This window comes from Peromyscus maniculatus, chromosome 6 (assembly GCF_049852395.1).
Source record: "Peromyscus maniculatus bairdii isolate BWxNUB_F1_BW_parent chromosome 6, HU_Pman_BW_mat_3.1, whole genome shotgun sequence".
NCBI classification, from domain to species: domain Eukaryota; kingdom Metazoa; phylum Chordata; class Mammalia; order Rodentia; family Cricetidae; genus Peromyscus; species Peromyscus maniculatus.
The window spans coordinates 22,272,101-22,293,037 of NC_134857.1; the positions used below are offsets into that span (position 1 = coordinate 22,272,101).

The window sequence follows — 20,937 nt, forward strand, 5'->3', positions numbered from 1 at the left end:
ATATTTGACTTTAAGGAAATTGTTCATGAGAATATATGCAGTATATATCAAAAACCATGGTATTTGAATGGAGAATCTTATATACACAGTCAAGTTTAAGCCTTTCATTTCCCAATTATATACAAGAAATATAGAGTAGAGGAAAAACATCCACAGACATATTAATGCCTGATGTGCATGTATCAATAAAAGTAATCATTTTATATTAAAATGCATGAAACTAATTTGTTCTTATTAGTAAAGTTGGAGGATGTTAATGAGACAAATGTTCACATCTTTAGTAGGGCCATTCCTCTAGGACACGATTAACATTAATTATGAGGTGTTGTACAATGATATTTGTGTGGTTAGGCTTGATAGGAGGTATGTATTATGTTAAAAGCATTCATATTGTATCATGCTGATTGTGTAGTGAAGAAGGCAGAATGGGCTCAATTTCGGTAAAAGTGAACAAACAAAACTGACATATTTTGTTAATTTCTTATACATGGTAATTCTGGATCAAAATGATTAGCAGGCAAGTTTTTATTTCCTATGTTACCTTTAGACAATAACATTAGACCATTATGCAGTTTTTTAATATTTTACAAATGCTTCTCAATGAACAGAAATCTTCCCCAAACACCATTTCACAGTTTTTGCATGTTTGACAGAATAAACAAATCTTGCTTTCTCATTCTTCAAGAATTTTAAAAGTTATGAGAATATGTTGTCCACTATTCTATATGTACAGTAATGCCATCCTATTTGACAGTTACTGAGTGGACACTCCCTCATCTTCTAAAACATGTTAGGCTACATACTTTGATCTCTGATGACAAAATACCATTCTCACTCCTACCCTGTATTAATGACAATTTTGCCTAAATATCTCTCTCTACCATATGTTTTCTTTATGACAAAATGCACCTATCTGAACTAAAACAGTTGCTTTTTATTTGTTTGGTGTTCTATTACTATGGCATAGGCTTCCCTCTGAAATTCTCAGTTCTTGATTTCTCAACATAGAGTAGATATTGACTATACAGATTTATGTGGGTTTAAAACATAAAAAATGTCTTCAGAACATACTCATACTTCAGTAAGTACCTAAAATTGTATTATGTCTCTGAACAGATTGTGTGAAAGAGAAAGTATAGTGTCTTGAATCTATTTGAATTCTCTACATTAACTCAATTCCATATATATATATATATATATATATATAAAGCATATTGGACAATAATGTGGAAATAATTAATTTCCTTCATTGAATTGAGCAAAATAATTGAGTTTTTCCTTCACAATTAGGTCTCTTTTATGGAATCAAAAATTCTTTCTGTTGGAAGATTAGTTGATTATATGTCCATATGATCTTCTCAAATGAGGACCTTGAAATAACCCAATGACCATAAGGAAAAAATTTCTCCTTGACATAACTGAGTATAATCATCACATAACAAATTTAGTTTTTGCAGGAAGAATCAACTTTATGAAATAAGTCCAAATCTAAAGTCATAATTTTATATCGTCCACTATTTTAAATAGAGAGTCTATGGCTCTCCAGCCATGTAAAGAGCTTAACATAAAGCACAAGTAATAATCATATAATTATTTACTAAATTACATATAAGAGACAATGATTAGCTGTGTGACTGGATTCTAAGAATACCCTGTGTTTTATAATAGGTAAAAGACTTTCATTTCAATGTTAAATCATCATTGATGGACTGAATATAGTAGCCTGAAGTGTAGTTTCTTTTGGCCTATGGTAAGATCATCAAACCAAACAGTATTAAGTGAGAAATTTAATTTTAAACAGTTACATACCAATTTTTGATAGTCTTCATTCTTATTAGAAACATTTTCATTTTCCAGTTTTAAATTCGGTATTGTTTCTAATTCTAGTTCTTCTGACATATCCACATATTTTATTTAAATATAAATATAACAATTAGATACATAATTTTTGATGACAATAGATTGAAATACATTCACAATTAGAATTTAGAAAAAAATTTACTCTTATCAAATATTTCAATTAAATGTACTTTATAGATGAATATTTACATGCTTAGATAAATGCCCAAGTTGTAGAAATACCTGTATATCACTTGTATAGAAAATGCATGTTGCCAGCTTCAAGACATCCAAATACTTGACTAATTCACACACCTCTCGTAAATGACCAAGCTCTCTAAAATCTACACTTTCAGATGTCATCGATGTTTCAGAACATTTATCATGTGCTTATACCCACAAGCACATTCAAAAAAATGTACAAATTAAGGAAATTGGAAAAGGATTATGAAATATTTTTTTTTTGGTTTTTCAAGACAGGGTTTCTCTGTGTAGCTTTGTGCCTTTCCTGGAACTCACTTGGTAGCCCAGGCTGGCCTCGAACTCACAGAGATCTGCCTGGCTCTGCCTCCCGAGTGCTGGGATTAAAAGCGTGTGCCACCAGTGCCCGGTTGAAATAATTTTTTTTTATTGAAACTGGCAAAATAGTTTTAGTTGTAAGGCCCTATTGCTCAAGACTCCACACTTTAGACACAGAATTTGGAGTAATTTAACTGGACCTGACATAGAAACCTGCTCTCATACTATGAGAACATGCTTTGCAAAGTGCCAAGGGAGATAAGCAATCAGTAATCCCACCAGCAGAAAATGGTACACCACCAAGATGTTGAAAAGCCTGGCAAGATAACGCTCATGGTAGGATAGCGATACTTTTATTTTTGGGGTAACCAACAGCTGTCCTATTGGTCTGGAGACCCACTCAATGAGAAATTCATTCCAAGTACTGGGAAACTAATCAACTATCCATGGATGGAGAAATCATAAACACTAGGAGTCATCAATTACTCCCATTTTCTCATAACAGTATACTTACTATGTTCTAAATATTGTTTTTTATAGTCACAGTTATACCCACAGAAGAATGTAGCTGACATTTTTCCTCAAAGAATTTACTTTTCACAGTACATAAAAGTATTACAGTATATACAATTAATCAAAATACAAGGAGTGACCATAATATGCCCCAACTCCACTTATAAAGTCCTAAATCTAAGGATCAGAAAAAAATAGCAAGAATTGGGTAGATAGATTGTAAAATCAAAGTACAAGCACTCTTGAAGCTATACAGCATCTTCTATGCATGACTTAGATATTGCTACCATGAAATTTCAAAGGTATGATATCTGAAAAAAACACCTGTATAAGGACAACACCAGATGAAATTCTACTGTGGGTGAAGTGAATCTCACAATGCACAACCCCTAGATGAAGATCTGTAGGCAATCAGTGGCTGATAAACAAAGATAAATCAGGTGATTTTCCAGAGATGAGCTCATCCTAGTAGGATAATAGGTTGTGCAATTCCAGTGATCAGTCCTAAACACATGTACATATAAGCAACACACTAAACAAATACATACAAGCATGCATACACTTATACACACACAGAAACACAAACACACATGCACACACACATGCACATACATGCATAAACACACACAAATATAGTGTGTCTTTACTAATAGTATAGAAGAGAAGTCACACACAGAGTTACTAAGGACTTGAGCACAGGGAATGTTGTAGAAATAGCCAGAAACCTGAAAAAGATGTAAATATAGTACACAAGCATGAAATTATCAAAAGTTAAATAAAATAAAAGGCAACTCTTTTACTGACGTTCTTATTTCAACCTTTGGATGAAAATTTTTCTTGTCTACCATTACATTTTTACTTTTGTTTGATTTAATATATATTACGTGGGTTATTTTATTTGGCTAAGGTATTTGTTGTCATGTTTTAAGCAAACCTCTCTGCCAAGTGATCTTACAAGTTAAGCATGTGCATTACCTTCTTGTTCTTCTACATGTTCATATTGTTTGGAAGCTATTGGTAAGTCATCCGCACCACTTTTCAGACTATTCTCAGGAATATCTTGCTAAAATAATGAAAAATAATAATGAGAATATAGTTGAATTTCCTATTTTGAATTCAACTAAACTTAAAAATAGGATAGCATATTTTCATAGATAACATTTTGCATGCTCTTGAGATCAACCTATCTTTTCACCTCATACAGTCACATATGCTAAAATCAAGCTTTGAAGCAGAAATAGAAAAAGATCATCTGCAGAATTCAATAAGGAACTAAACTCATAATATGAAACTTATATTCCTCACTGAAAATTAAACAGTTAAAGAATACATTTAAGTACTAACTATTAATGCGCTTGCCATACCAAAGTATTTGATTTAAAAATCAATTCCTTGAGAAAATCAATTTAATATTAGTAAGGCCCTTAGATTAGTATGAAATTACAGACTATGCCATGTGGAGAAGAACTGAAATATTTTAGAATCAGTTTTGCTTATGAAAAGAAGGATGTACAAAAATAGTTTTGTTAAAATCTTAGATATAGAGAAAATAGTTTCATAAAATTAAAAAGCAGTTAGTGATTCTTCTCTCTTTATACAATGCATGTAATTATTCAATGAAATCTCAAACTCTTTCACAGTAAAAAACAGGTATCGTTAGAGCATAACAAGCATTAACATGAAGGGAAGCATCAGAACATTCATTCGATGTCTGGAATGTTCCTGGTGCTTATTTATACTTAAAATAGTAGAGATGTCCTTATGCAATTACACACTCAGCATTGTTAGTCATTTAGTTGTAAGATAGGTAAGAAAATTTAAGGTTCACAAAGATTCACTATTCTCCAAATGGCATAACACTAATAGTTATCACCTCATATTTAAGTCATATGAACTGGTAGTTTTAATTCAGAAAGATTCTGTGATGAAACATAATGTCATTATGCCAGTTGAGGATTTTTAAGTCTTCAAATACTGTTGAAATATATGTCAGTCTGGTCCCAACATTCATAAAACACATGAAGAAAGGAATAAAAAAGCCTAATTGACTGTATGCTGAAATCCACATTTGAAGAATTTATGTATAGCTTATCACAATAAGACTCAAAGGACTGGGTGTGTGGTTGAGTGGTAGAGAATTTGCCTTGCATTCATTAATTTCACAGTTGATGTAATAAATGAAAAAAAAAGGAAAACTAAAAAACACCAATCACAAGTGATCTAGGACACCCAGAAACAGGAAGCCTAACCTCAGAGTGATTCTGGAGATTTAAATGAGCAATGAAACTACTGTATAGACATCCTTTAAAATTTGAAGTGTTACATATGATGCAAAGAATTTCAGTTTAATTTTCAAGATTTTGAGTGCAAAAATAAGATGAAATTGAAATTTGGCCTTTAGCATTTGTTATCAAAGACCTTATTCTAGAACTTGCTATAATTAGGGGGAAACATGTATACCTTAATTATATGAAGAGTATTTTCTTCCATTTTTGATTTAATAATTTGCATGTACAATATATTTTGAACACACTTTCCCAACCAAAATACTCCCAGATTATTCCTCATCTACCTACCCCCCCAAGTTTGTAATCTTTCTCTCTTAAATCTATCCCCAAATTGAAAATACAAACTTACAACCAATAAGACAAAAATGCCACAAGAGAACACATCAGCCCCCAACAATACCACAAACACAAAATTGAACACTGTTTCCTTTGTGTTGATCAACTTCCCCTGGTCATAGTGTCTGCTCAGGAGTGCCTTTGATATACCCAGTGATGCTTCAAGTAGAACACTGATTTTTCCTTTGCCAACAGCTATCAATTACAAATGGTGTCCTGGTTATGGATGGCAGCCTGTGTCTTCTGCCTCTTAGTGCTGGCAACCTGTCTTGTTGGAACTTGTGCAAATCATCTGTGTACTGGCATAGTCTCTGAGTTCATATGTGCATTGATCTTGGTCCTGCTGTGTCTGGAAGACAAAGTTTCCTTGACCTTATCCATAAGCACTGGCTCTTATAATCATTCTACTTTTTCTACATAAACACTGAGCCTTGTTGGAGGAGGTTTGATGAAGACATCCAATTTATGACTAGGTGGTCCAAAGTCTCTCACTCTGCATTTTGACCAGTTGATCTCTGTGCTGATTCCCATCTACTGCAAGAGAAAACTTCTGTAAGGAGGATTGGGAAAGGTATAGTGACATGTCTCTAGGACTCATTTTCTTGCTCATTTTCATTCAGAAGAAGAGTAGCATTGGGTTTGTCCATGGCCCATACCCTATATTGTCACATGTTATTGGCCCCTTTGGCAGTGTCAGGTTTGTATTCCATCTTATTCAGTCTTTAAGTCCAATGAAAAAGTCATTTGTTACTCCCATAATGTTTGTGCTACTATGGGACCAGCATATGTTTCATACAGGTCACTGTTGTAGGTCACAGGGTTGTAGCTGGTGATATTGATGGTTACATTTCTCCTCTGGGAGCATGAGGTGTATCTTCTAGTACCATGAACATTAGTTAGAAGGTGTAAGGATTCTATTTGGGCACAAATGCAACTACTCTATGTTTGGTGATTTAATATGTGGTTCCTTCACCAATAGGGTCTTCCTATTTAGTTGTGGAGTGAGACTAAAGGCCTTAGCCATAGCCTGTTATGTTTGGATAATTCTATGTGCCTATAGCATCATCAACAAATGGTTCTGGTCAAACTGGATGGCTACATGCAGAAGAACTAAGTAGATCCATATCTATCACCCTGCATACATCTCAACTACAAGTGGATCAAAGACTTCAACATAAGACCATAAACTCTGATTAAGATAGAAGAAAATGTCTGGAAAAGGCTTCAATTCCTTGTTATACTCAATGACTGACTTTCTGAACCAGATACCAATAACATGGGCATTAAAACTGAAACTAGCAAGTGTAACTTCATGAAGATGAAAAGCTTCTCCTTAGAAAAGAACAGCATCATGGAAAAAATTATGGCATGGAAAATAAATAAACCATTGTCAATTATACATCTGATAGGGGATTAGCATCTAAACCACAAAGAACTAATAAACTGAATATCAAGAAAACAAATAACATGTTCTAAAAAATGGGGTATACAACTAAGCAGAGATACACAAATGCCTGAGAAACACTTCAATAAATGTTCAACATCCTTAGTCATCAATGTAAATGTAAATCAATGCCCCTCTGAGATTTCATTTTACCTAAGTCAAAATGGCCAAGATCAATAAAACAAATGACAGCTCAGCTTGGGAGTATGCAAGGAAAGGGAAACACTTGTTCCTTCCTGAAGAAAGTGCAAACTTATTCTTGGATATGAAGAGCCTTCAAACATTCTTTTTCTACCTCATTATATATTGGCAGCCTGAGACAGAACTCATTAGGAACATCCTTGAACTCTAGGAAAGTTCAACCTGCCTCTGTCATCTGAATTTTAGGATAAAGACTGTGCCATGATGACTGGATCCAATATTTTATGAGAATGAATAATGCAAAGCTATTATTATACTAATTTTGAGAGAAAGATTTTGTATTTCTACATTTTAATCACTTTAAATAATACTTTTTTTCTAGATAAAGTACCAAAATTCTGTGGGATGGTCTTTCTGTATGCTGTGAATATATGTTGCTCCCATGGGTTAATAAATAATGCTGCATTAATAAATATGGCAGGGCAGGATGGAGCCAGGCAGGAAAACCAAGAGAGATAGAGGAAGAAGAAGGGTAGAGTCAGGGAAGATGCTGCAAGCTGTCAGGGGGAGCATGATGTAATAAAATACAGGTAAAGCCACGAGGCACATAGACTAATAGAAATGGGTTAATTTAAGATATAATAGCTAGCTAGCAATAAGCCTGAGCCATATATCAAACAGTTTATAATTAATGTAAACCTCTGTGTGTTTATTTGGGACCAAGTGGCTGCAGGACACAGGAAAACTTCCATCTACACCAGACTTGAAAAAAATGTTTTCAAAAGTTAGTGTTATGAGTAAAAGTGGTTTTTTTTTGTATTTTTATTACTAAGAAATTTTCTATTCATGTTACATAATAACCATAGATTCCCCTATCCTCCCTCCTTGTACCCTCAGCCTTCATCCCCAACCCACCCCCCATTCTCACCTCCTCCAAGGCAAGGTCTCCCATGGGGTCTCAGCAGAGCCTGGTACATTTGGTTGAGGCAGGCTCAAGCCCCTCCCTCATGCACCAAGGCTGCTCAGTGTGTCCCACCATAGGCACTGGGCTCCAAAAAACACACTCACACACCAGGGACAGATCCAGTTTCACTGCCTGGGGGTCCCCTAACCGCTTCAAGGCAAACAATTGTCTCGCCTATCCAGAGGGCCTAGTCCAGTCCCATGGAGGCTCAACAACTATTGGTCCACACTTCATGTATTTCCACTAGATTGGCTGGCTCTCTCTGTACATTTTCCCATCATGATCTCAATGTCCCTTGCTCATAGAATTCCTCCTCTCTCTTATCAATTGAACTGCTGGAGCTTGGCCTGGTGCTCAGCCATGGATCTCTGCATCTGCTTCCATCAGTTACTGGATGAAGGCTCTATGATGACAGTTACAGTATTCACTAAATTGATTACCAGAGTAGGCCAGATCAGGCACACTCTCGACTATTGCTAGTAGTCTAAGGTGGGATCATCCTTTTGGATTCCTGGGAACTTCCCTAGCACTCTGTTTCTCCCTGTTCCCATGATGTCTTCATTCATCATGGTATCTCTTTCCTTGCTATCCCACTCTGTCCCTGTTCCAGCTCAAACTTCCCATTGCCTTGTGTTCTCATCCCCCATTCCTTGTCCTCCATGACTCCCCCTCACCCTCAGTTTGCTCATGTTGATCTCATCTATTCTCCTTCACTGTTTGTTCTATGAGTCCCTCTTAGGGTCTTCCTTGTTAGCCAGCTTCTCTAGAGTTGTGGGTTGTAGTCTGGTTATTCTTTGCTTTACATCTAGTATCCATGTATGAGTGAGTACATACCATATTTTTCCTCCTGAGTCTGGGTTTTCATTCATTTGCCTGCACATTTTATAATATCATTATTTTTTACTGCTGACTAGTACTGCATTGTGTGTATGTGCCACATTTTCTTTATCCATTCTTCATCTGAGGGGCACCTAGATTGTTTCCAGTTTCTGGCTATTACGAATAATGATGCCATGAACATAGTTGAGCTTGTGTACTTGTGGTATGATAAGCATTCCTTGGGTATCTACCCAAGAGTGGTATAGCTGGGTATTGAGGAAGATTGACTCCCAATTTTCTGAGAAACCGCCATACTGATTTCCAAAGTGGCTGTACCAGTTTGCACTCCCACCAACAGTGGAGGAAGGAGTGTTCCCCTTGCTCCACATCCTCTCCAACATAAGCTGTCTTCAGTGTTTTTGATCATAGCCATTCTGACAGGTGTAAGATGGTATCTCAGAGTCATTTTGATTTGTATTTCCCTGATGGCTAAGGATGTTGAGTAATTCCTTAAATGTCCTTTGGCCATTTGAGATTCTTCTTTTGAGAATTCTCTGTTTAGCCCTGTAGCCCATTTTTAATTGGATTGTTTGGAATTTTGATGTCTAGCTTATTGAATTCTTTTATATATTTTGGAGATCAGCCCTCTGTCAGATGTCAGGTGGGGTTGGTAAAGATCTTTTCCCATTCTGTAGGCTGTTGTTTTGTCTTATTGGCTGTGTCCTTTCCCCTACAAAAGCTTCTCAGTTTCAGGAAGTCCCAATTATTAATTGTTTCTCTCAGTGTCTGTGCTATTGGTGTTATATTTAGTAAGTGGTCTCCAGTGCCAATGCATTCTAGGCTACTTCCTACTTTTTCTTCTCAAGATCAGTGTAACTGGATTTATGTTGAGGTCTTGGATCCACTTGGACTTGAGTTCAGTGCATGGCGACAGATACGGATCTATATGCAATCTTCTGCATGTTGACATCCAGTTAACATGTAGTTGACAGCCAGTTAACAGTTTTTAAAAGTTAGTATCATGAGTAAAAGATTTTTTAAAAGGTACATTAAAAACTAATGATAATTTCTGAGCCCTTCAATACATGGGTTGGAAATGTAAGCTATTGATAAGATACCTTAAGTAACATAATGAATAGGTTAGTCTACATATTTAGAGAAGCCTGAAAATTATGTAAGTCATGCTATAAAAATAAAAATAAAACAACTAATGTTTATTTGTCCAAATATTCCCAAATTTCAAATTCCCTCCAATGTGGTAAAACTATACAAACTAATTTTTCTGTGATTACTTATTTCTTATCTCATTTTTGGCTTTCAGAACCTTAAAATAGTTATTATGTTTTGGTATTTTTCACCATCAATATAGTAATATTTTCATAATTTTATAAAAAAAATTCTAGCCAAGTTTTCATCTAAAGTGATGACATTTTGACAACTGCTATATTATACCATTTTAAACTCCACAAAGAAGAAATTCAGCACAAGAATTTACCTCAAGAAGGCATTGATTACCTGAGTTTTCAAATTAGCTGTGTCCTCCATTCTTGCACACACACACGTCAGTGACTTGGATTCAAAGTGATATCTTTGAAGCAAAACACACAACAAATAAGTGAGTAGTGGACAAAAGCATTTGTCCTGAATGTTTAGTTATTTGAATAGCAAATGGTGTTTCTATTGTTATTAGACAACTGTTTTATAAAATTTGTTCAGCTGTTAATTTCTGTCTCCACTTCTCCTAATCTCTGCACTTGTCAAGAAAGAGTTACACATAGTTCCACATCAAATAGTGTCAGTCAATGTATTTGTGGAACCTGAAAATCATTTGTTTTGAAAACTGTCCTGATGATTGAACGCAAATTACAATTAATTGCTCACATACTCTTTAACCATTAATTTAAATAAAGGTAATAGCCCCAAATAAAGCAAAGCAATAGTGACCTCGTTCTACTCTATTAATAAAGCACAAAACTGTATAACTACTAAATGGCAACCTTCATTCTTGAGCATGGAAAATACCCATTGAAAGGAAACCATCACATCCATTCATTGTAAAATAACTAATGAAGTCATGAAACAAATGTGAAATCCTTGAACATTAAAGTTATAAGTGAACAAACAAATGTGCACATTGAGATTTGAAATCCTTTTATCATGGGTGTTCAAACATTAAAATATAATAATTCAGTTGTGCTTCCTACTTGGTGCAGGCTGATTCAAAAACTACCAAGCACTTAAAAACCTTCATATGTGCTCGGTTGATGGCAGAGACTTCTGGAAAAGCAGATCCCTGGGACTTTTGCCTCTGTTTCCCTCTATGTTCTCTAGATGTCTTCCTTATATAGGATACCACTCCTCGTTCCCTCTTTTGCAGTCTTCAGTGATGCTCTCTGGCCTTTAAATATTCATCCCAGGAAGGTGCAGATTCCTGAAAGTACAGGCTCAAAGAACCTGAAAGACAGCTAGTTCCCTGGTTCAGGCATATAAGCTAAATGGAGGGTCAGCAACACACATCCCAAGCCTAGGCATGTTATAAAATTCTATGATTATGTTCTGCAATTCCAATCTGAAAAGGACAGGAATTTGGCAAAGGTAACAGGAAAAGAAGCAGTGGCAGTGGATCATAGATATTTTTCATTCAGATTTCATTTCAGCCCTTGGTGCTGAACATTCTCTAGCCCACCCTCTGTGATACCACATTCCCTGTTTTCTATAAAGACTTCAGGTTTCTCAAGAAAGTTTCAACAGAAGAATTTATTTGTCATTTCTATCAATTAAGCACAAAAGGTAATATAGTTTCCAAATTACATTCAACCCTATCCATTCCCAGATGATTTTCACCATCCTGTGTCTATGTAATTAACTTTATTGTCTTTAAAAAACTAATCACGAGGCCAAACTCTTAGTCCTATTGACCTCCATGATTTTACTTTCAAAATTGCCCTTCCCCTGTTAAAGTCATTCAAATCATCCACCACTATGCTACTTTTAATGCCATTCTTGGAACACTTGACTCATTCCCATATTTTCCTACAGGAATTCTCAATCAAATACTGGTCAGTAATGACTGGTCTTTTAGTGAAGGAACTAAAAGACCTAAATTGGGCCATTTGTATTTCCACCTCCGTAGAATACTGTGTTTTAGTTTTGGCTTCTCCCTCAGAGCAACTGTTTATGTATAATGTTGGATCTAGTTTTCTGTGCTCAGGATACTTTTATTAGTTTTCAAAATCCCTTAAAAACTACAAATTTTTCATATCTGAAATTTTCTAATAAAACAAGAAGGAGTACCTGGCAGTCAAAAATTCTAAACTATAGGTCAAGAAACATGAGGAAAAATAAATGTACAGTAAAAATTTCAAAATGCTTAGTGTCTTGGGGGAAACAAAGACTTGATAAAACGAGGAAAAAAAATCCTCTTGTGACCAGGCAGTCTAGTAGTTTGAAGAGAAAACAAAACTGAGTATAAGTTCATAATGTCCCTTAAATAGATGCTCAATTGTAACAGCATAACATGGTGTATGTGCACATGGACTACCATTCCAATAATGTAATTCCAAGCCTTCTGTCATCTTGCTCATTTCAAACCTATGGCACTACAGACACAATTAAGAGAGGTTCCCCCTCCAATCTTGATAGCAATGTAGTATCTAAGAACAACTTTCAAAAAGAAAAACTATGGAGTTATAGATAGGTTTCTCAGGAAAACTCTAATCCAGAGTTGACACATAAGGAAAACTGGCTTTCTACATGAGATCATCTCAATGTAGTCACAGGAACAAGAGAATGAAGAGGCTGACAGTTCAGTCAAGAGCTGGCAACTTGTTACCTATGAGATTATAGAATTAATCAAACTCTCTGCATGACCTTTGCTAAAGTAGTAAGACACTTAGTCACAAGGACATAAAAGCTTTAAAACATATGATTATATTAATGCATCATGGACACTAAATAAATCAGATGGAATCAGTGAAGAACACAATATTCAATAAACATTAGTTCTTTTCCCTGGTTCTAATTATAAGTTAACATTCATATTCAAAGACCTTAAAAATCTTACCCTGATGAAACGACATCTTCAGGCTCATTTCCTATAATTGAATGAATAGTAAACATATTTCAGTCGATTATATTAGTCTATAAAATATCATAGGGTAAATCTTCTAGAGTAAAAAATCTTCTAGGATAAATAATAACTATGGTACTGGAATATAACAAATGCATCAGGAAATCACCTTCTTTGGATTTATTGAATAAAACAATGAAAGAAATTATCAGCATTTGATACCTCAAAGTAGGTGACCATGTATACTCACAACAATTCCAACTTACAGCAAATAGTGCCATTGCCAGAATCAGTGCCTATCATAAATAAATAGCAAAGAGAGTAGTTTTCTGGAAGAATGGTACCAGGATCAATTTCAAGAGAGTATAAATATTTTGTTATAACACAACAAATATTCCCCAGATACACGGCTGCAATCCTTCAGGTAAGAATGAAACAACCTATCAGAGAGAACCTGAAGCAATGATCATTGTACTTATCAATCTCCCCTAAAATTATGGAAACCTATCAGGACAATGTTTCTCATAAAGACTTGCAAGGTATCAGAAAAGAGAGGTAAGGTGAAATCAATGCTGCCCACCCTCCCGATCTCCTCTGTGGTTAGGTTCTGATGAGCTCTTTTAGATCTGGCTATAATTCTCATTCTTACCTATGATGCAATAAGGTAGAAACTCAATTGCTATTGTCACCTTTGGACACAACTACTGGTAAGATCCCCTTCTTAAGAACATATCTATTCTGCACATGGCTATTATACAGAAGATTAAAAGTATGCACTAGCAAGGCTAGGTCAAAGAAAGTTGCTTTGGAAATTTGTTTATTATAAAACTATAAATCCATATGTAGGTATCTACATATATATCACTTAATAACTCACTTAAGGTCTTTCTACTGGGATAGAAACCTAGTCCCTTATGGTGGTATTTTATTTGTGCTGAAGTGTGATTTTATTTGTATGTTAATAAAGTTGCCTGGAGATCAGAAGCAAAACCGAGCCATTAAGCAGACGTCAGGCGGTGGTGGCACGTACCCTTAATCCAATCCCATGCAGGCAGAGTCTCTGTGTGGTCAAGGACACAGCCAAGCAGTGGTGACCTGAACCTTTAATCCCAGTACCAACCATAGAGACCTGGAGGTCTGTATAGACAGGCAGTGACAGGGAAGTCATGTGGTTGGGTTTAGAGCCAATGAGAAGGCAGAACAGAAAGACAATAAAAAGATAAGTCACAGAGGAAGAAGGTCTCTCTCATTAGAAAAGAGACAGTGGCCAGGTATTAAGATAAGGCTGTCTTGGCTCTTCACTAGTGCTCTGATATCTTGGACTTTTAACTCTGTATTTGGCTCTGTGTTTTTTATTTACTAAGACCATTTAGAATTTTGTCTACAGTTCCCCTTTTATATAAAATAAGAAAGACAACACATGGTGAGATCCTATTGACATTACCCTTGAGAAAGTATCTTCCCAGGGAAAATGAAGACTAGAAATGTGCCCAAGGGGCAGAGCACTTGTCTTGCAAAATAGGGGAAAAGATAAAATGGGGTTGTGGATGGATAGTCAAGTATTATCTGGTGTATGAGTGGCTTCATATTTACTGATAAACACTACAGATATTAACCACCCACAATAAAAACAGAATTTAAATCTGGAATTAGTAGACTAATTTCTTCTTTTTTCCCCCAAAAGAAGAGGTTCATTATTTGCTTCATCTATAGTATTCACATTCTAAAGGTTACTGCATATGGGAAAAAATCATGTGAAAGACTTGACTACAGTTTGACCTCTGGAGATTGCCTTTTGGCACTCAAGAGTCTATTTGGCAACACAAAGCAGGAAGACAAAAATAAAAATAAAAATAGGGTCATTGGAGTAGCAAATACATAGAGCACCTCCTTCTTAAAGTATGAAACCTTGAGTTCAACACCTCACAGTTAAGAATATTAATTTCTTTTTTTTTTTTTTTTTTTTTGGTTTTTTCGAGACAGGGTTTCTCTGCGTAGCTTTGCGCCTTTCCTGGAACTCACTTGGTAGCCCAGGCTGGCCTCGAACTCGCAGAGATCCGCCTGCCTCTGCCTCCCGAGTGCTGGGATTAAAGGCGTGCGCCACCACCGCCCGGCAAGAATATTAATTTCTAATTATACATTTAGGAACCAAACCATTGCCATACAGTAGAGCCAGAAGTAATCACCATGTATGTAAACATTTCAGTAACACTATATGATGTATTTGTCTAAATGGAAGAATTTGAATACAAAATTACCATTATTTTAGATTTTGTGCCACCTTTATTGAATAAGTCTCTTTTTTTTCGTAACCCCCCAAAAACTGCCATCAGTAAACTCACACTTGTTCCAGATCCAAGCTGACAACCCTCTTTGTTTGTGAGTCACCATTGTTGGGCAAGTCTCTCTTTCCATTTCCCATCCTATTATCCCCTACTACTTTCTCCAAACCCACATGCCTTGCTTTAGAAATGCAGCAGGCATAGCCTCCATGTTTCCTAGCTACCTTTGCTAGCTAGGTGGCTACTTCATTTTCTCTGGAAGCCAACAAGCCTATTCCAGGCCCAAAGCTGTGAACCCTCTGTTGCAGGAATCCTAAATGTTATTTTAATTTAAAAAAAAAAAAAAACAGAGCCAGATATTGGGGAAAATGCTGAAAGATCAAAAAGACAAAGAATCAAGTCATAGCCAAGTCTAACCTCGCCAAGTCCAGGAATCCTCTGACTGAATGCCTCTGAGTCCTCAGCTAAAAGCTCTCTAGCTGAAAAGCCTCTAGACAAAAGGGGTTCCAGCCAAAAAGCCTTTAGTTCCTGTCTCCTCGAGCCTTATATACCTTTCTCTACCCAGACATCACGTCCTTCCTAGTGTTGGGATTAAAGGCATGTGACTTCCCAGTAATGGGATTAAGGGTGGGTGCCACCACTGCTTGGCTCTGTTTCTCTCCTAGACTGATTCAATCTCATGTAATCCAAGGTGGATATAACTCACAGAGATCCAAATGGGTCTCTGCCTCCCAAGTGCTAGGATTAAAGATGTGTGCCACCACTGCCTGGCCTCTATATTTAATCAAGTGGCTTGTTCTGTCCTCTTATCTTCAAGCAAATTTTATTAGAGTATACAATATATCACAACCTTTTCTGGGTAAGTCACTTCTTCCCTGTTCTGGCCCCACATTTTTTTGCCTGTGGCTGTCACCATACACAGAAGACTAGGTCCAGATCAATGGCTGCAATAGATATAATACTGAAAATTTCAGCATCCCAATTAGAAAGTTCAGAGAAAAACCTTACCAATATAACAAATCAAACAAAAAATAGAATATGAGAATGTAAAGAAAAAGTAGAAAATCTAGAATTAATTATCAAATAATATAAAAAAGAAAAAAAGCCATGCTACAAGACCATATAGTGGTATTTTATTTGTACTGAAATGTGATTTTCATTGTATGTTAATAAATAAAGTTGCCCAGGGGTCAGAGCTATTAGAGCCAGAGCAAGAGCATAGTGGTGGTGGTGGTGCATGCCTTTAATCCCAGCACTTGGTAGAAGAGATAGGTAGATCTCTGTGTGTTCAGGGATACAGCCAGCATTGGAGACATACGCCTTTAAGACCTGGAGGGTGGTACTTGCAGGCAGTGATGAGGCAGTCATGTGTTTGGGTTTACAACCAATGAGAAGGCAGAACAGAAAGTCTATTTAAAGAAAGACACACAGGAAGTAGCTTTTTTTCCGGGAAGCTAGGAACACTGCAGGAGGTAAGATTTTTAGCTCTGAGCTCTGACCTCTTGGCTTTCTCTTTTACATTGGTTCTATATTTTTTATTTTAATAAGACGATTGTTTATATCTACATCTGGTGCCCAATGTGACAAGAATCCATTAAAAACCTCTTGGGGTTGGCTCCCTAGTTCGAGTGGTCGGCCCTACTCCCTAGCCCTGGCCCAGGTCTGCTTGGCCTCAGGACGGACTAACCTTGAGCTGCTTGCTTAAAGCCGGTGCTACAAACAACTCAGGCCTGCCCTGCTGAACAGGGCCCCTGCCTGTAAAGCCAACTCACCTGGTGGGAGCTTAAGGAAGCCAGAGCCAAGCCTTGACTCGACTCAAGAGGGAACACGTGGCTGGATTTAAGCTTTAGCCGGCTACGCTTTCACTTTCTCTCTCTGTCTCTCTGTCTCTGTCTCTCTGTCTCTCTGTCTCTCTGTCTCTCTGTCTCTCTGTCTCTGTCTCTCTCTCTCTCTCTCTCTCTTCACACCAGGACACTAGGTGCCTATTTTGAAATTTCCTCAGATTTCTACTGTTCTACGCAGATTTGGTAAGTAACAACATATCAGATATTTTAAAGGAAACTATTTAAAAGAGAAAATTTTTTCCACATTAAAAAAAATGGGTTTTATGTGTACATTGGAAGAAAATTGAGTTTTGTTTGAAATTTTAGGCAGTCTGACAGTGGAACAACTATATGAGAAGATTAGTACTTGTGGAATTATGCAGTTTATCACTATGCTTATCCTCATTTTACAATTTAAAAAGATAGTCAATTTAAGTGCCAGGATGACAGCTTTAGAAAAACTTGTTAAACCTGTAAAAATTCAGACAGAAGAAATTAACAGTGAAGTTGTTTCATGTTTGGATCATAAGGTTACAGAAAGAAAGCCTGTTTTCACACAGTCACCTTTAATTTATCCTGTAACCGTACAGCAGTTGCCTGATCAAATGACTACACAAAATATTTGGGCTCCAATTGAAATTTTGGATTTAAAAAGGTTTAAGGAGGCAATAGTATCTAATGGCATGTATTCCCCATATGTAAAGCAAATGTTAAACTCTTGGTCAACATATAATAGGATTGTACCACAGGACTGGTAGGAGCTGGTACAAGCTGTTCTTGAACCCAGCCAGAGGCTGCAATTTTTAACTTGGTTTATGGATGAAGCTAAAAACATAGAAAAACAATGGAGGGATAAAGGAATACAAGTTTGCCAAGATCAGCTTATTGGAGAAGGCCAATATGCTTCAGTACAAACACAATGTTTATATGATGTCCAAACCCTAATTTTATGTCGAACAGCAGCCTTGAATGCATGGACAGAGGAACCAGGAAAAAAAACCTGAATCATTTACAAAGGTTATGCAAGGCCCCAAAGAATCTTTCACAGATTTTTTACAAAGACTGGCTTCAGCAGTAAAGAGAATGGTCTCAGATTTAGAAGCTAGTAAGATAATAATTGAATCTTTGGCCTTTGAGAATGCGAATGCGAATGCAGCATGCAAAAGAATAATCAGGCTGTTAAAGGCAAGATCTGCACCTTTGGAAGATTGGATTAGAGACATACTTAATGTTGAGGCTCATGAGCATGATGATATGTGGGTAGGAGAAGCAATTTCAAAAGGTTTGAGGAGTGTTAGATGTTTTGGATGTGGAAAGCAAGGACATTTGAAAAGGGACTGTAAACAGGTCATTCCTAGAAGCAGAAGGTGTGATAAGGGAAAACACTGGACCAATGAATATAGATCAACAAAGGACAGACAGGGTAATCCTTTGCCTCAGATTTTGGGAAAATCCCGGAGGGGCCTCATGCAGGCCCCCATAGCAAATCCAGTTCAAACCTTTCTTGCAACTGTAGAGGAAACCCCTGCTCAGAGTGATTAAATAACCAAGTGCCTATTGGAATGAATCATGCTGGTCAGGATGATGAAACAGAGAGAATAGAAAATTCAGGAGAAAACAAAGAAAATTTTTTTGGCAAACTTCTATTAAGGAACAGAAACCAAAATTAACGATAAAAATAAATGGTCATATAGAGTACTAACTAATTCTAGAAAAAAGACTTCAATTAGTTGTATATATATGTCTTTGTGTTCGAGTCTCTTATCAGTTTTCTGCAAGAAATCACGGCCTAACATCAACTGAAGTCTCCAGAAAGAAGATGGGGCTCCACAACAACAACAATTCCACATGGACAATAATAATATCACTAAGCTAACAAACATCATCTACAGATCAACTTTGAACTACAAGGTGCTCAGAGCAATTTTGAGATGACTAGCTGAGATGATCCAGTCTGAAAGACTACTTGAATAAGGACTTGAGATAAACCCTGAACTTTGGCATTATACACAGACTGGATAATGAAGGATATAGTTACCTTTCCTAGAATTTGACAATTAACCTAAATTTTTTCTTTCAGGATAAAGATAACTTCACTGATACCCAGCAGGAAGCAATTTTGAGAATACAATGCCCACATTCCCAAAGAGGTGGTGTGGGGCAGGTGGTTTTTTGGTTCTTTTAATGGGTTTTGGGTCTGGGATAATTTCCACTGTTTAGGGGGGTTGGTTAGAAGTTGTTGTCAAGGCTTAGGAAAAAGGCTAAGCAAAGGAGATTAGATTTAAGGTTCTTGTTTAAAAAAAAAAGAAAGAAAAGAAAAGAAAAAGACATTTACTAGTTTTAAGTACTTTACATTATTACCAACTATTAGGATATAAAGAAATGAAAGTTAGTAGTTAGACATTACAATAGAACTTGTAGTCATATTAGATATGTTTTAAAAATTGAACAGATATATTTTAGACAGGTCATCTTCAAACCCTTCAGAGATCTACAGAATATGGCATTTAAAATGTTTTAATAACTTAGAAATTTTTCTTTTTTGAGACATGTCGGCTCCTGGCAGTACCAATCTACTTCAGAGAAAATATGGGCATTGAAGAAACTGCATATGGAGCTAACTTTCATTGTGGCAAAAGTTAGCCACTGGACAATAAAGTATCCTCGAATCAACAGGACAAAATGGACAGACAGGACACGAAACAAAGGACTACTCATTGTTGCCAAAACAAGTGTGGTTATGGCTTTATCAAAAGGCATCTTCTGAGGCCAGGACAATATGGGCACCATCCCTGAAGTGGCCTTCACAATCCGGAAAAGGTACAGTGCCCTTTTCTTCAAAGGCAGCTGAACAGGCAGTGGGCCGATGGCTTCTGTTGTGCAATGGAACAGCAGCTGAAAGCTCATGCCTCTCAATAGTAGACTGGCATTTAATAGATGGATGTGGAGAAGAAGGGGATGCTGAGATGAAGCCATATATACACAGCCAAGAAGAATGGTCAGCTGAATTCAAAAACTGTCAACAATTTCCAGAATTTATAATCCTGAATCATGACATGACACTAGTAGAATTCAGGTGTTTCTGGTACATGGACTGCTCTCACCCAATGTGAGGTTGAACTGTTGACCCTGTGTACATCCTACCTCACAAATGAGTCTGTCAGATACACTAAGCCTATAGGCTGAAGATGATTCCCCAACACTGTGGAGAAACCTCAGGTGACTGTCCAGGCAGCTCGCTGTTTCTGTCAACTCACAAATTTTTTGGAAGTTGCTTGAGTGCACTTCCTGTTTTTATTTTTGTTAGCTAATATTATTTCCTTCTTGGGTCTCTGAGGGAGTTGAAGTTTAGTTAGTTATAGTTGAAGATTAATTAGGATAGAAAGTGAATTAGATACATTTTGGACTTACCAAAATAGGATAGATAAGGGAATTATTTTCTCTGATTTGACAAATACAAATGGACTAGACATTGTTTAGGTATTTGTTACTTGTATATATTGTATATAGTTATTGTACTTTTGTATATTGTTTTTTCTTTTGTTAGTTATAACCTTTTGCCTTTTTTTTTCTTTTTATTAAAATAGAAAAGGGGAAATATGGTGGTATTTTATTTATACTGAAATGTGATTTTTATTGTATGTTAATAAATAAAGTTGCCCAGGGGTCAGAGCTATTAGAGCCATAGCAAGAGCGTGGTGGTGGTGGCGCACACCTTTAATCCTAGCACTTGGTAGAATAGATAGGTAGATCTCTGTGTTTTCAGGGATACAGCCAGCATTGGAGACCTTTAAGACCTGGAGGGCGGTACTTACAGGCAGTGATGAGGCAGTCATGTGTTTGGGGTTACAACCAATGAGAAGACAGAACAGAAAGTCTATTTAAAGACAGACACACAGG

The 20,937-nt window shown here is 36.5% G+C and overlaps 1 protein-coding gene across 6 annotated transcripts in view; it reads right to left on the reverse strand.

The window, feature by feature from the left end:
* The window catches only part of LOC143273830 (uncharacterized), a 229,583-nt gene that overhangs the window by 18,632 nt on the left and 190,014 nt on the right, over positions 1-20,937 (reverse strand). For 4 of the 6 annotated variants that reach the window (XM_076574006.1, XM_076574009.1, XM_076574008.1 and 1 more), the window contains exons 9-11: positions 10,379-10,451; positions 3,847-3,934; positions 1,810-1,892 (exon numbers count right to left, since the gene is read on the reverse strand). In XM_076574006.1, coding sequence (XP_076430121.1) covers positions 1,810-1,892; positions 3,847-3,934; positions 10,379-10,451 — 244 coding nt within the window. Of the gene's footprint in view, positions 1-1,809; positions 1,893-3,846; positions 3,935-10,378; positions 10,452-12,926; positions 12,958-20,937 lie in introns of all 6 variants that reach the window. The other 2 variants (XM_076574010.1, XM_076574007.1) reach the window with 2 other exon arrangements.